General features: G+C 41.6%; 2 protein-coding genes across 9 annotated transcripts in view; both read left to right on the plus strand.

Annotated features, from left to right (window-relative positions):
* Nucleotides 1–272: 272 nt before the first annotated feature.
* Nucleotides 273–9,440, plus strand: RBMX (RNA binding motif protein X-linked). Of its 7 annotated transcripts, none has more exons than XM_079962855.1 (10): nucleotides 273–407; nucleotides 2,302–2,428; nucleotides 2,614–2,720; nucleotides 3,439–3,607; nucleotides 5,095–5,214; nucleotides 5,826–5,940; nucleotides 6,558–6,683; nucleotides 6,771–6,872; nucleotides 7,962–8,062; nucleotides 8,556–9,440. In XM_079962855.1, exons 2-10 carry the CDS (start codon nucleotides 2,320–2,322, stop codon nucleotides 8,864–8,866), a joined length of 1,260 nt encoding a protein of 419 aa, XP_079818981.1. In that variant the 5' UTR covers nucleotides 273–407; nucleotides 2,302–2,319; the 3' UTR covers nucleotides 8,867–9,440. The 7 variants fall into 7 exon arrangements, with proteins under 7 accessions (XP_079818981.1, XP_079818984.1, XP_079818983.1 ...); XM_079962858.1 differs by having other exon boundaries at nucleotides 7,977–8,062; XM_079962857.1 differs by having other exon boundaries at nucleotides 6,777–6,872.
* Nucleotides 9,441–15,181: 5,741 nt separating this feature from the next.
* The window catches only part of ARHGEF6 (Rac/Cdc42 guanine nucleotide exchange factor 6), an 81,272-nt gene continuing 80,622 nt past the window's right edge, over nucleotides 15,182–15,831 (plus strand). The window contains exon 1 of one of the 2 annotated variants that reach the window (XR_013835034.1): nucleotides 15,182–15,447. Coding sequence is in view for 1 of the 2 variants with exons in the window: in XM_079962764.1 (XP_079818890.1) it covers nucleotides 15,283–15,447 (165 nt within the window). In the remaining variant the exon portion in view is untranslated. The remainder of the gene's footprint in view (nucleotides 15,448–15,831) is intronic. The other variant, XM_079962764.1, reaches the window with a different exon arrangement.

A 15,831-nucleotide genomic window follows, 5' to 3' on the forward strand; every position in this document is an offset into this window, starting at 1 on the left:
AGGTTCATTTATTAACTCCCCTCTCTGATCAGGGCTTCTCTTATGACAACATACTGTATTCTTGTGCTTGTGCTAATTGAGCCTCTTTCTTTCTTTCTTTCTTTCTTTCTTTCTTTCTTTCTTTCTTTCTTTCTTTCTTTCTTTTGCACACACCCCAACAGTTATCCAGAGCAAGCTGCAACACACCCACCCACCAACTGTTCGCCGGAGCAAACGGCCCTCCTCCTATCTGAAAAGGCCACGCCTCTCTTGTCTGGTGTGTCCCTGCTTGCCCCGCCCCCTTCTTTTCACTCCTACATCCGGGCTTTCTGGCCTCGAGACGAACGTGCTGACGTCAGATATATAAAGGCCCTCGGCTCCTTTGTTCCTTCTCAGTGCGTCGTAGCTGATCTAGTGGCGGTTTGGAGGTAAGCTCGCGCGGAGGGGGGGGGTTGGCGAGAGAGAAGCGCACGCGCGCACGCCTTTCGAATCGCCCGCGCTTTACTATCCACCCCCTACACACACCGATTGCTTACACCGGCGGCAGTGAGGGTGGGGGGGAGATTCGCCTTCTGCGATCTCCCGTTTATTCCTTTTTAATTCCGCACACGCGCACGCCCTCTCAACGCCCGTTCCTCTCATTCATACGGAGGCGCCATTTTAAACCGTGAGGGAGGGAGGGGCGGGCGGGGGCCGATTGCCGCCTTGGGCCAGCCCTGAGGGAAAAGTGAGCCGGAGGGGGAGGGGAAGGGGGGCTGGGCTGGCAGGGAGGGAGGGAGGGTCGCCAAAGCCGCCATTTTGCGATCGCCTTCAGCCCCTCCTTTGTGGCCCCCTCCCCTTTCTCCGAAGTGCGCATCGCGCGCGAGGGCGCCGGGTGGGCGCTGGAAACCGCGACTGCGCAGGCGCGACTCGTTCTTTTCTTGCGTCTTAATGGAATGTGCTTTCACCCCTCCCCTATTCTTTGCGGTCTCAGCGTCGCGCATGCGCGGCCGCAGGGTTACCTGAATGTGGCCTTTTGTCATTTTGGGTATATTCAGTTGCTTGCTTTTCTTTAATTTCCGAGTTTCCCTCCCCCCCTCTCTATTGTAGCCAAGAAAGGCTCTGAGAGCGGCTTATAAAATCACTATTATAAAAGCATAAATCTCTGATGGCAGCCGCTGTCCTTGGGCTTAAGAGTCTAAAAATAAATTTTCAAAGGTGTAGGATGGAGGAGGGGAGAGCAAAAGCCTCAAGTGCAAGTTTGGGGGAAGGTCTGTAGCTCATTGGTGGAGCATCTGCTTGGCAGGCAGGAGGTCCCGTGTCCTGCCCCCAGCATCTCTAGGCAGGACTGGCAAAGACCCCTGAAACCCTGGAGAGCAGACAGTACTGAGCTGGATGTACCAATCAGCTTACTGTGTTGGACCTTGTTTTTTTTTAAATCCTGAAAGTTTTTTTAAATCCTGAAAGTTCCTCACTGAGCCTTGAGCCAATCATGTTGTGATGGTGGAGTATAGAAACATTGCAAAGCATACATAGTGGTGGTCTAATATATTCAGAAGTTACTTGTTTAATATACCAATATACTGTGTAATATACCAAAAAATAATGCAAATGGATACGAAAAGATGTAAGGAAGTATAAGATAACATAAAAAGAAAAAAGTAACAACTATTAGTACAACAGAAAAAAGAATGGAAAATACAGTTGGAAGTGATGGGGGAAGTCTATGAATAAGAATGTATGGTGAAAGGAATTGTATATATTTGAATAGATTTTTATTAGTAGATTTGGACATACCATACAAAAGAATGTTTTGTTATTAATCAATTTCAATAAAGTTTTCAAAAAGCAAAATAAATAAATAATATCCCTGTTGGAGACAGCTCCCTTTGTAGTAACCACTGTGGTGCATTTTCAACCTTTTTCAGTTTTAAAAAAACATAGGGGAGCTGTTGTATTTTCTTCCCCTGTGAATGTTTCCTTATCTTAAATTAGGTTTGCTTTTCTTTTTTTTAAATTGTAACAGTTTCTTGCATTAGAGCTTTTGCTTGCAGGTAGTAATTAAAGGGCCATTGTTCTGGATTTTGGGGCACTGTGTTTGTAGTGTCAATATTTGTTCTCAATTAGATGCGTTTAAGCAAGGCCTTGGTCACCACAGAAAGGATGCTGCCATTTCTGTTTAGCAACTAAGGGCATGGACAAGCTGATAAGAACCATCAAGCCCTAATCAGATTTTTCAATATCTGCATATTGCTGTCTGAGGAATTATCCTGTTGTTTTGTCAAATATTTCCAAAGGACACAAGCTTCTCCCCTGTTTCAAGTTGAATGTGTGTTGTTCCAGATCCCAAACTGTGTCAAAATGGTTGAAGCAGATCGTCCTGGCAAGCTGTTCATTGGTGGGCTGAACACAGAGACTAATGAGAAGGCTCTTGAATCTGTCTTTGGCAAATATGGCCATATAGTAGAGGGTAAGCACACAGCCTTTTTAGGGCATAATATTAAGTAAAAGGTCTGCTTTGATGAACTTAACAGCTTTGATCAGTTGAAGTGATAGAGCTTATACGTCCTCTAAGAAGTTCTGAGCAGGCTTGTGTACAATTTGGGATACATCATTCTATGATGAAAGTGGAATAACACTTTTGTCTTTCTTCAGTTCTCCTTATGAAAGACCGTGAAACCAACAAATCAAGAGGGTTTGCTTTTGTTACCTTCGAGAGTCCAGCAGATGCCAAGGATGCTGCCAGAGATATGAATGGAAAGGTAGTAACTAATGTGTTAATTGCAGAGTGTCAAGCTGAGGGTGATTGGATTGATTGGTTGACAGAGTTGCTTTTATTCAGTTAATGAGACAAGTTCAGCCATGTGTTATAATGGAGTGGATGCTTGGGTAATAGCATTTAGGGATGCTAAGGGAATTTGTTTAAGGATGTTAAGGGTTAGCTTTAAGACAAATAAAGCCTGATAGCATATTTTCTTCAAGAATGCTAGTACGGGCATTCTATGGGCTACTCTTAAATTAAGAACGAAACTGGATATCTCAAGAACTGCCGAAATAATACAGCATTGTTTCCTGATTGTGATGGCTCAATCAGTTATTTCTAGAAAATACCTGTAGAGACTGTTACTTTTTAATAACATGCACATCATGGCAAAACCTTTGCTTCTGAAAATTGGTTTGAATACACTTGGAAACTAAAGATCTAGAAGAATTGTATATAAACAAATAAGATTGACATACTGAAAGCATGTAGCTGTAGAATATGGGTGTTCAATTTTTAAGTTGATCTTGGTTGGTTAAATCCTTGAGTGGTCTACAAAATGTGGTTAAAACAATATATTCATTTTTAAAATTAGGTTTTTTATTTGCATAATACCAAACCAAATGTATTTGCGAGAACCAGAGCAGGGATAAGAGCTGAGGCACTCTGTCTTGCAAAAAGCATTTGCAATTAATGCTGAGTTAGATTCCTTTGTTCAGTCTTTAGACGGAAGATCAATTAAAGTTGAACAAGCTACCAAGCCATCCTTTGAAACCGGTAGACGTGGGCCTCCTCCCCCTCCAAGGAGCAGAGGTCCTCCAAGAGGTTTTAGAGGCGGAAGAGGTGGAAGTGGAACACGGGGTCCTCCTTCAAGAGGGAGTTATTTGGGTATGTGTGTTTTCCCATGTGCAATTGTGCAGCATACAAGCCACTGCATAGAGAATGCTGGTTTACAGCTTCCTCTCAAAATCAAGACACAATTAGGACTGTGCAATACCTGGTTTTCAACATTCTTATACAGTGGTACCTCGGGTCAAGTACTTAATTCGTTCCAGAGGTCCGTTCTTAACCTGAAACTGTTCTTAACCTGAACAGGTAAGCTAATGGAGCCTCCTGCTGCTGCGGCACCTCCGGAGCACGATTTTTGTTCTTATCCTGAAGCAAAGTTCTTAACCTGAAGCACTATTTCTGGGTTAGCGGAGTGTGTAACCTGAAGCGTCTGTAACCCGAGGTACCACTGTATATCAGCAGCTAAATATTGTGATATACTGATACATTCCAAACATCATGATATATCTCAGCTGCTGCTTTTCTCCACCTTAGGAGAGGAATAAACAGCCTAGATACATATTCAATGCCCTGCAGTTAAGTAAGGCCCCATATTGCCTTAAACTGCTTGGCTGAGGGGCAAGAAGCCCCTCAAAATGTCTGAAACAGATACCACTTCAGACAATTTACCAATATATCACCCAGCTCTAGACACAATACAAATGATGAATTTCTGGTGGTTATTTTACCCTTTTTGGAAGTTTGGAAAAAGATTGCCGTCCTGCTATTTCACAGGATGAATGCTGTTCTTGTGTTTGATGTACTCAGGTATAGAGATGAAGCGAGCGAACTTGTAGGCTTGCTTAAAACATTGAGGTGTATTTTGGAAATTGGTCTAGGGGTTAATCTCATGTTAAGCAAATTGGTGATATGCCTTAACTGAAATTTTGCAAGCTTAGGCAAACGTTATTCAATCAATGTTTTGATGTTGTTCTTCAATCGGTGTTTTGATGTTTTTTGATGTTGAAACAGTTTGTACTGCTCCACAGTTGGTTTTTTTAATGTCTTAAACAAAGGTGAGTTTCTTAGTATTTGCGTATAAGCTATTGGCAGCGATTTTTGCTGTGTATAGCTATCCTGCATTATTTGCTGTTTTGAGATTAAACAGTAAATAGCAATTTGAATCTTTTGTAATCCATGGTCTTGTTTGTTGAACTCCAAATTTTAGAATCGAAGGTTTGATTTGATTGATATTTGTCTTCTACTTTTCCCACAACAAATGTTGAGCTCAAAGGGGGTCTCAAAATTCATAGTAACATTAAAAAACAAGTATTGCAATCCCTGTAATAACAAACACAGCAGCAAATAAATAAACAACAAGTTCATTAAAATAGAACAATAAAATCATAGTAGTTCAAATTATTGGAAACAGCTGCTGAGAATCAGTTCTGTTCCAAATGACATTCTCTCTCTGGGAAGGGACAGTGCAGGAATATTCTGTGTGTATCATGGGTACTGCCACAGTAGTACATTGTGCTCCCAGTGAGGCAGATCTATCTGAGGAATCCTGTTTCTGTTATCTAGCTGACACATTGCTGCTCTTTTAGGTTCTTCTAGAGGCCCTCTACCAATGAAAAGGGGTCCACCCTCACGTAGCGGTGGCCCACCACCTAAAAGACCTGCTCCTTCTGGACCTGTTCGTAGCAGTAGTGGAATGGGAGGCAGAGGTAATTTTTTTATCACTTTGATGCCAAACAGCATGTAAATGTAATAAAGTATTTTTTTATTGTCCATTGCATGGATCCACAAATTTGTGGTGGTTGGAGAAAGGCTTTTACAACTGTGCTGAGTTTTACTGGCACTCAGAAATAGCAAGGTAGTTGCTATGTTGGGAGCAACTCCCCGCTAGTGTCTCTGTGTTAGGGCAGATACCCCTTGCTGGATTAAGAGGTGTGAATTGGCACTCCTTAGTTATGCTGGATGACTCCGGTGTTCAGCATATCTCCACATGTGGGTCGTATTCAACACATTTGAAAAGGATTATTGAATTGTAGAATATGGACTAAATACTCACTAGTCAGCCCTTGTCGATGTATGCTTAGTTTGACTAGGCCTCTGTTTACAAGAACTGAAAGCAACTTTACTTTCAGTATAATGTAGGATGTTGCTATCTCTTCATCTTGCTGATAGAGGTTGTCTTGAACTTAAACCACCACAGAAAAGTTTGATCCAGTATGGTGTGGTCTTATCTCATGGTGGGAACAACTTTCTTTACTAATACCTTGTTTTCAGAAGGCTTTATTTCAAAAATATTTCATTTTCTGCTTGATTACTTAAGCACCCCTTTCACGCGGTAGAGACAGTTATGGAGGACCACCACGCAGAGAACCACTGCCATCACGAAGAGATGTCTATTTGTCTCCAAGAGATGATGGTTACAGTACTAAAGACAGGTAAAATCAAACCCTGTTGGATATTTTTCAGATCAAGGAACTTAATTATTGAACTTAATGCATTTTGATTGCAGAAGCAGTGATTTAATGGAAAGGGTGTAAGGGGAGCACATCTCTGGGACATTTTTTGCACTGGGCGTGTCCCATCTGTCAGGACAACCAGACAATTGATTTGTTCTGGCAAATCAATGAGATAATGAGGCTTTCGGTATTTACTGTTTATGAACAATTTGTTATCTGCATAAAGGAAGAAAGAGGAGAATCAAAGTGGCAAGCTATTTTAGTTGAATTTGTACTTAATGCTAGCCATTTAAATTGTAGCAAGTAATTGCAGAATTGGTTGTATTTCTTATTTAAAGCTAAATGCTAATCAGAGATGTTAACTCAGGTTTCTGCAACCTAAGTTTAAGATGCTAGTGGCTACACCACCTTTTGAAGTTCAGTATTCTATGACTTGTCAGCCAAGTCTAATTAGATGTTACACTACGTCTCCTCCACTTTGTGGTAGGGTGTCTGCTCCTGCATTAGGACTTTGCTTGAGCGTATGGCTGTGAGCTGTTATGAGGAGCTCCTGCACTTCACTACTGGAAAAAATACTTTAGTTTTCATTTCCATAGCTATTCAAGTCGGGACTATCCAAGCTCCAGAGACACAAGAGATTATGCCCCACCGCCAAGAGATTATGCCTACCGTGATTATGGTCACTCCAGTTCACGTGATGAGTACCCCTCAAGAGGCTACAGGTAGCTAATGTTCGATTTTGTGTGTTGTTGAACAAATCTCTCATATTCCATTAACAAGCTAGTCAAGCTCATTGTTCAATTGGCAAGTTCCAGAGACACAAAGGAATATACTCCACCTCCAAGAGATTATGCCTACCGTGACTATGGTCATTCCCGTTCACGTGATGAGTATCCCTCAAGAGGTTACAGGTACTTAACGTTCACTTTTGTGTATTCTCAAACAAATCTTTTAATATTTCATTCAACAAGTTAGTCAAGCTTATGTTTCAGTTTGCAGTGTGCCTCTTTCTACTTGATTCAAACAATAAGCACAATAATATAACAAGTGTCTTGTGGCACCTTGAGCAGCTTCATTATGCCAGAAGGTTTGATGGACTACAGTCCTTTTCATCAGACACTTCTGAAGTCTTACCATACCTACTTGCAACTAAGGATAGTACTTCATGTGTCAGGTGAAGTGGAATGTGCTCCATGGAAGCTTATGCCATAATAAATCTGTTTATATTTAAGATGCTACAAGAACATGTATATCTCTCTTACGTTACAGAAGAGAAACCAAATCTCCATACCTCACATGAACAATTGTTGGCTTTCTTTACGCAGTTCTAAAGCCACTAGTGAGCCATGTGAAGGTGAATAATGTAGGTCTATGGGAAGCTATATGTCATTATTTTCTAGAGCACCATCTATGTTTATCAGGGATGGGGCAGATTTCAGGCTTTTGGAATATACTTTATTTGAAACTAAAACCTAGGAATCTATTAACAGGAACCTAGTGTAAATGATGTACTTGGAATTAAAGAATTTTGAGCCCAGGAGTTCAACTGAACAGCGCTCATGTTCCACGCACAGATCCATTAATGGTTGCCACAAGCTTTCTACATTTTGCTGCTATAATTGGGAATCACAAATCTTTTCTGATCTACTAATAGATCCAGATCTATCTTCTGACTACCACCCCTGATATTCATGATGATCTGCAAAGAACAGCTTTGGCTAGTTCTTACCCTAAGCAATTTATGTAGACCCAAAGGAAATAGTGGGGAGGGTAACTGAGGCAAGGATAGATAGATCTTTGATTATTTTAGTTATGTGTACTTAGATTGAATCAGGCAGGGTATTGCGACTAAAGGGTGGGTCATCTCAAAACCACTTGAATGGGAGACTACTTGGGAACCAAATCTAAGATTCTTTTGAGGAAGAACAGGGTATAAGTGAAAGGGCTACCTTACTCTGTGCAAAACTCACCTAGTGATCGCCTTTACTAAACCCCAGCAGTTATTCCTCTTACAGTGATCGTGATGGCTATGGAGGGCGTGACCGGGACTACTCTGATCACCCAAGTGGGGGCTCATACAGAGATTCCTATGAGAGTTATGGTAAGTGCTTATTTTGAAGGTCTTAAGGGACTCAGTGGGCCTCACTCTTGACTTAATAGACTGCATCTACTTAAGTGGGGAATTGGCATTCTGGGCTTGTCCACTGCAGTGAAAATACACCGGTACTTCATTTTTAACAAAATGATTGAATTACAGTTCCCATAAACTAACGAAGCAAAAGTTCAACTGTTCTGAATTGCATCTATCACTGGAAAAAAATGGTGGAATTTCTGCTGTAAAAATAGCAAGCTGTTCTGGAATAATCCCAAAAAGAGCTGCCTTGAGAAATATCATCGTCTTCAAACAGCCTTTATTTCGTTCACTATCCGATACTCCCCTGCCAAATGTCCCAACATGTGAGATTATATTAAAACTTTCAGTTAATACAAAAGAGTAACAGACACCATTGATACAAATTCTTTTAAACTCAGATGTAAAGTTGTGGTGATATGATTTATAGTGTTGTCCTATTACCTGACCATTGAACCTGCAGGTAACTCACGTAGTGCTCCACCTGCACGAGGGCCCCCTCCATCTTATGGTGGAAGCAGTCGCTATGACGATTATGGGAGCACCCGAGATGGTTATGGTGGAAGTCGAGAAAGTTACTCAAGCAGCAGAAGTGATGTCTACTCAAGTGGCCGGGATCGTGTGGGAAGACAAGACCGAGGCCTCCCCCCTTCTGTGGAAAGGGGTTATGCTCCTCCACGTGATTCTTACAGCAGCTCCAGCCGCGGAGCACCCAGAGGTGGCGGCCGTGGAGGGAGCCGCTCTGATAGAGGCGGAGGCCGAAGCAGATACTGAAACCTTTTAAAGTGCTGGACCAAATCAGTTTTTTCCTCCAACAAATGAAATGTGGAAATTCTTTCATTACTCCAGAGGACTACTGAAACATATGTTTTTATCTTTTTTATTGTTGCTTGTTAAGTTCCCCTCCATTACTTAATGTTTTTTTGTGAGGAGAAAGTAAACTTGTTTTAATTTCATTTCAAAATTGTTAATATTTGTCTCAGAAAGCAGATGTTAATGTATGACATTTTTAGCCTGTGTACTAGTGTTGTAACTTTTTAAAGTAAAGGTTAACCCTGAAATGCAACGCTCTCACCTCATCCATGAAACCGGCAACCCTAAGGCTTCCCGTACAACGTGCAGCCATCTAAAATGGCCATGGATCGTTCTACACATGCAAACGTGTGCCTTCTTTCTAGCAAACCCATTTTAGCTTTTGGAGGGTGGTGGGATGTGTGCCAAACTAAAATGTTAAAACATCCTCTCCATGCTAAAATGCACACAATGCTCCAAAATAGAAAATTTCTTCAGTCTTGTGTAAAAATTCAGGATACCATTCAGTCATTAAATCAAAACGACATACGGATAATGCTGAATGTACGTTGTTCCTTTCTACATATTTCATTTGGGAATTTGCAAGAACATCACCCCCCAAAATAACATATTAACCTGTAGTAAGCAAGCTACAGATCTGTAAGTAAGAGGTTTGGCCAGTTCCATCAAAGAAGCTGCAAAACGGTACTTGCTCTTACTGTTTCAAATTTTTGCAATCCTGTAGTGTCTCATTTTTAAAGGAACATCTTTGACTCCAAAGGCAAAATGGAGAAAATAAGATAAGCAAAGAAGTCTTTCTCTCCAACTTCTGAAAGGCTTATGGCTTCATATAAACAAGTTTCAACTTTCAGCATTCCACAACAGATTTAAAGCATCAAATGCGTGTGAAACAGCAAAGATGGTAAGCAAAGCAAACTAGTTTTTCAGTCTAGTCAAACTGAAACCAGAACTACTGTCCTTAAATACGGTAGGACATGCTGTACATCATGGCAATGGAAGCTTTTAAATTTTAAAGCAGCACCCAATGGAAAAACTGCTGGATAGCCTTAGGCGAAGCATTACAAATTCAACATAACCTTATCTTAGATGAAACTGTATGGCACAAAGCTTTTGAAAGCAACACTAAGAAAGCAACTCACTGTAGACAAACATTTCTTTAAAGGGTTGGGAGGGGTTATTTTTTGCCCACTATGTTTCAATGAAGAACTTAAAAAACAACAACTGCTTGTACTATACTATACTAGGAAATTAAAATGCTAACAAATCAGAAATTGGCTTAAATAGCCAAAATCTATACCAGCTTGGGGAATTTCAGACAAGCCGTTAATACGAACCTGATGTTTAGTTGGATGCCTGACTTCTTTGTACTAAGTCGGGTGGGCAGTTTTGATACAAATAGCAGAACCTGTGGCAAGTTGTCATGACCCAGGTGCAGCCAGGAAGTCCAAAAGATGCTCTTGAAATGTAGTAAGACTTGAAGACCTCCAACTAAAGTTCTGCTATAATCCTCAAAACATATGCCAGTCAAGTTATGGATTTACCATGAAAAGCACCATTGGAAAGGAAATGAGAATCCATAAGCCATTCCAGTTCATTCCAATCCAGTGAACCTTCCACCTCTCAAACTTAAAGCATTAGCGCTTGAAGCAGGTTAATTGGCAAACACAGGGGTTCTTGCTGTGTTTCTGGGGGTGGTTAGGGGCTTGGGGAGTTTGTGCTAGAATAATTTTTCATGCCTGTTTTAATTGTTGCAGGATGACTGCTGTTTTTAAGATGTGACCTGGTGCATGGCAGTGCTGGTGGACAACGGATTTCTACTCTGATAGCACAACTGGTAAGCTGTGGATGAATGCAATGTTAGGAACACTGCATAGTTTTTGCAAATTAAAGAATGGCAGATAGAGTGTACAACTTAAATTGCTGATACCTTCAGTGAAGTTTGTGGTGAGTTCTTGGCTGCTCAGTTTGGGTAAATAAATAACCACCCTGTTTTGGAATCTAGCCTTTGCAATTTCTGAAGGAAGAAGAGAGAATAAACTAGATTTCTTTTAAAGGGAAGCTGTGAACGGCATTTCGGGAAAAGAATATGCAGATGCCACTGATACGAGTGCAAGCTTTGGAGAGGCTCTGCTAGGAATGGTGACTTCAATAGCAGTGTAAATGAGTTAAACATGCTGTCAGGGTTCAGTTCACTTGTTGCCCTGATACCTGGAATGCCCATAATGGTGGCATAGAAAGCTGTAGACTTTAATCTCTGATGAAAACTGGTTAAAAGGTTTGACCAGGATTTCAGACATGCTGTTCAGTAGTCTTGGGAGTATTACTATTTTTCACCTTCCACATACGTCCCAAGCTGATGGATGAAATAAAATAAAAACAGCAGAAAAATAGAAACGTCCGGGGCAAAGACATAGTCATCCATCGAGGGAAGCTTGCCGGAATTGAAAAAAACAACAACACTTCAGTTCTCTCTCCCCTACCCCACCCAAAAGGAAAGGTAATGGGCAGATGCCATAGCTCAGGCACAGGCAAACTCTGCCCTCTAGGTGTTTTGGGACTACAATTCCCCTCATCCCTGACCACTGGTCCTGTTAGGGATGAGGGGAGTTGTAGTCCCAAAACATCCGGAGGGCTAAGTTTGCCTATGCCTGCCATAGCTAAACAGTTGCAAAAAACAAACATTAGCAGTGAGCAGAATGAGGCTTTCAGCAGTCACATTGCACCTAATAAGGATCCTTGAGTATCTAATGTGTTTGGGTTTGGCTGTGCTGTATTAGAAGAAGCCTCTTCTATCCCTTAAGGATCATGTGCCTGCTTCTGACTGTAAAATAACACTTGATAAAAGTGTTGAGTTGTAGACCATAGTAGTTTATACAGTCTGTATTTTGAGTTTGTTATCTGCATCAAAGCATACCTATTCATGACTGTCCCTGAGCAAATCATAATTTTCTGATAACTTCCTTTTGAGACACAGCTAATGTTACTCTTTTCATCTTAGGTACAAGGTTAATTGTGGCTGACATTTGAGGAATGGATGCCCATGGAGAATGCAGCTGCTGAGCAGCTTAAATATGTCTACAGTGTTTAATGAAGACGTTTCAGAGGGAAGTCAGATCTTAAATGCCAGTGTCAGTCATTGCTGTGAGCATTGGATGTTCAGAGAAGAGAAGAGGAAGAGGCCTAAATGTCAGAAGCAGCTGGATACAGATTGTTTGTGTCCTCTTACAAATACTGTGTAGCAAAAGTTGTTGGCATGTAATGTGCTACTCTGGCAGTACAATACTATATGATCACATCTTCGTCAGGAGTTTGGTTCCAGGGGTTCCATATATACGCAAAAACACTCTCTAGCCTGTGGAACTCCCACATACTTGAGCATCCCAGGGTTTCCAGAGCTGGCATGCCAAGAGGGCTTCAACACCCCCATCCCAAGCAGGGCAGAGAGCCTTGAACCCAATGCAAAAAAGAGCTCTCAGCCTTGCATGCTTTTCACTTTGCAGGATTTCAACCAGGAGTCTTCAACCATGTATGTTATGTTTGGTTTATTGAAAATTTTAAAAACAAAGTTTGTAAAAATGGCTCAAATCCTGCAAGTTAAATGCTTGTAACATTGTATTTGAGTCTTTGGTATGAGGCAAGCTGAAGTGTTACCTATGATAGATGTAGGATAATTTTTACAGCTTGGCAAATTAATGTTTAGAGCTAGTAGGCAAATGAAATAAACATGCCTCAGGCGTTCTCTAGAGCATTTTCAGGAAGCACAAAATTGCATGTGTTTTGGAAAAAAAAAGGGTTCTGAAAAAGGTGTGAAGATTGGTAAATGAAGAAAACTTGGGGTGTCTTTCTTGTGGTTCCAAGAGAGCTACTGTTACAGATGTAAGAAGTTGCCTTGTTCAAATAGACATGTCAACCAGAAAAAGGTCCCAACCCCAAAATGGAGATTCTGACAACTTTAAAGTTCCACTAATCAAGATAATTGTATTAAATCCATTGTTGGAATAAAAATGTTCATTTTTTCTAAGACTCGTTTCATTGTTTCAAAGTTGTTTGTCTTTTAAATGGGGGTACTAGTTTCAGAATGAAGCACAGTGCCACATAGGCCGAACTCAAATGGATGGAAGAAATTTAGGGAGCGCACTAACCTCAATAAGTCCCTGCTGATTCAACCCTCAACCTTCCTATATGAGCCAAGAGGTCTGAAAGAGACTTCTAAACTTCTCCTGAATTTGGAATGTTGGTAATTGCACATTCTGCTAGACACCCTTGGGAGCATCAGATCTTGCTTGGTGGAGGAGGCGAGGCCCCTTTGTGGGGGGTCTCATACACATTTTTAAGCCCTCATACTGAGCATAACTTCTGAAGAAAGCTCCAGTGATGGGCAAGAGAAGGCCATTTGTAGCTCATGCTTTGTCTGAACCCCTTCTTACAGGTGCGAAAGTAGAGAGGAGCTTGGAGGTTCAGTGCTTACATGAGTGTGGTTCCACAACATTTACAGCCTGTCCTTAGATAAGAATTGAGCTATAGTGCTGCAGCAGAGGAGAGTCCCAAGAAATTGACTATCCAGACAATCTTAGCAATAGCTACAGTACTGATGCTTGAATTTCGGTGGAGACCAGCCAGGTTTAATGTGGTCAGCACTGCTGTTGTGGAATTGTAAACTGCTTGCTGTTTTTGAGGGGGTAACTGAAGAAAAGAAGACAGAGCCTGCTGCTGTTTTAAAAACGGCTGTAAGCGACCATTAGATGTGCCATGTGCATTACAAAGTAGGATGTGCTGCTGCTAAGCTGAGAAATGTGTTGCTTAAAAGGCAGGGGAAGAAACCGTTAGGAAAAAATGGTGTCGACCAAGTCTAAACACTTTAAAACAATTTTGCATCAATGCCATCACACTTCACTAAAAACAATATAAGTCACATATTGCCCACATTTTTGGGATTGTCCTAGCAATAAATTATGTGCCCTTTTCTAGCTTGTAAGTAGACATTTCTACACATCTCCATCCAGGCCTACAAGAGACAAGGCTTTGTTCAGTCATGCATTCTACTATAAAACACTGGAGAACAGGCCTGGTGAGAGTCTCAGGGGGTGCATAGGTCTGAAAGGCCACATTAAGTTCTTGGGTCTGAGGTTCCCACCCCTGGTTTAGGGTAACAGAGTGGATCTAAAGAGCAATTATCTGTTCATTTTTCTACCTTGCCCAGCATATTTGGTCTGGGTCTGAGTTCCCCTTTAAATTGGGATTAGGTACACACATTTTTGCATTGTGTGAATGTACACAGGCGGATGCATTCTTTACACACTGGGTAAGGGATCTCTTGGCCTCCAAATGTCGCTGGACTACAACTTCCATCCCTAGTGATTGGCCATGCTGGCAGCTGTAACCTGTCATGGGAGCTGGAGTTCAAGAACAAACCACTAACCTGCATGTGTGGTAGCTTATGCAAAGGAATACCTGTTGAGTTTGCCCTCAAGTGCAGTTAATAGTGAGTTTGAACTAAAGCTATCCGATAGATGTTTCCTGTGTCCACACATTACAATTTTAGGGAGCATACAGCAGGAGCGGATATGTTGACTTTAAATGCAAATTTTGTGTGTTTTGTGATCTGATGCCTAAAAAACATACTTTATTTCAAACTTAAACAGAATTACAGCTGCCTTAAATATAGTTTCTTAAAAGATGGCTGCTGTCTTGAAAGTTATAACACTTCTTTAACATTTCCTGTGCTGGTCTATCTGCTGTGCAGAACAGAGTGAGAATGAAGTGACAGGGACTGAGGTAGACTTCCCTGTATCACCTCAGGACTGCAGGCGGGGGACCACATTTTTAATTGATTCCTGCATTTAAAGAGGCCTGCATTTAAAAAGCTAGAGCAGCAAGGCTGAGGCTGGGCTTAACTTGCTTACCGGTGAGTTTTTTATTATTTTTGCACAGGGGAATACTCAAGGGCATCTCCCATGATCCCCTCTACTGGCTCATTCTGCTGCAAGAGTAGTCAAGGTCTCTGTTTTATGTTAGGCGGCATGCAAAGTAAACATTTGAGAGATGCAGGATAAGGGCACCTCTATACTCACAGCAAAACATCCATCACAAGAGCTCTTCCCCTTCCTCCTCCTTCTGAAGTTATCACACAAGACCAGAAACCATTATGCAAATGCACACTAACCTGTTCCACCAGTCAGAGGAAAGTCTGTTTCTGGTAACCTCCCCCAACCCCCCACAATCAATCCGTTTGTGGCTTTAAGTGCAGAGCAGTAAGTCCGGTAACCTCTACTGCTGCTCTGCTCACTCCAGTAGAAGCAGGAAGATACAGTCACGGATGTGGGTTAGGCATCGTTGCATGCAAGATCTGCAAAGCTGAAGACACTAAATCTTCAACCATGAATCCAGAAGAGCAAATCGTAACCTGGCTGATTTCTCTGGGGGCTTTAAATTCTCCCAAAATGATTATTGACGACCCTGTGCAGTTCCTGAAAACGTCTCTGAAAGATGGGGTCGTTCTGTGCAAACTGCTTCACCGTCTTCTTCCAGGATCTGTAGGAAAGGTAAGACCATGAAAGTTTATTCCGGGCTTTGTAGGAGAGGTACCGTTTGGGAGTGATCCTATATATTTTCCAATGCCCTGCTGCAAGGATGTGGCCATTGCTTTAAATCTGAACCCCTGGTTCTTTCCAACAAACTTTAGTATTTGCAAGAAGAAAAGAAAGTTGATGATGATAGGCATGGTCCTGGCACGCAGTGGTTGTGTTACTCTGCTAGTATGGGAGCAACAACAGGCCTGCTACACTAAGACAAGAAGCCCCAGACTACATAGAAGCAGCCAATGCTTTGTCAACTGGGTTAAAGCTGCTGTCAGAATCAGCCACCAAAGGTGTCTTGGCATAAAAATAAATAAAAAATGCTTTTCCTAACAGCAGTTATGAAACTGC

Source organism: Podarcis cretensis (genome assembly GCF_951804945.1).
Source record: "Podarcis cretensis genome assembly, chromosome: Z".
Lineage (NCBI taxonomy): Eukaryota > Metazoa > Chordata > Lepidosauria > Squamata > Lacertidae > Podarcis > Podarcis cretensis.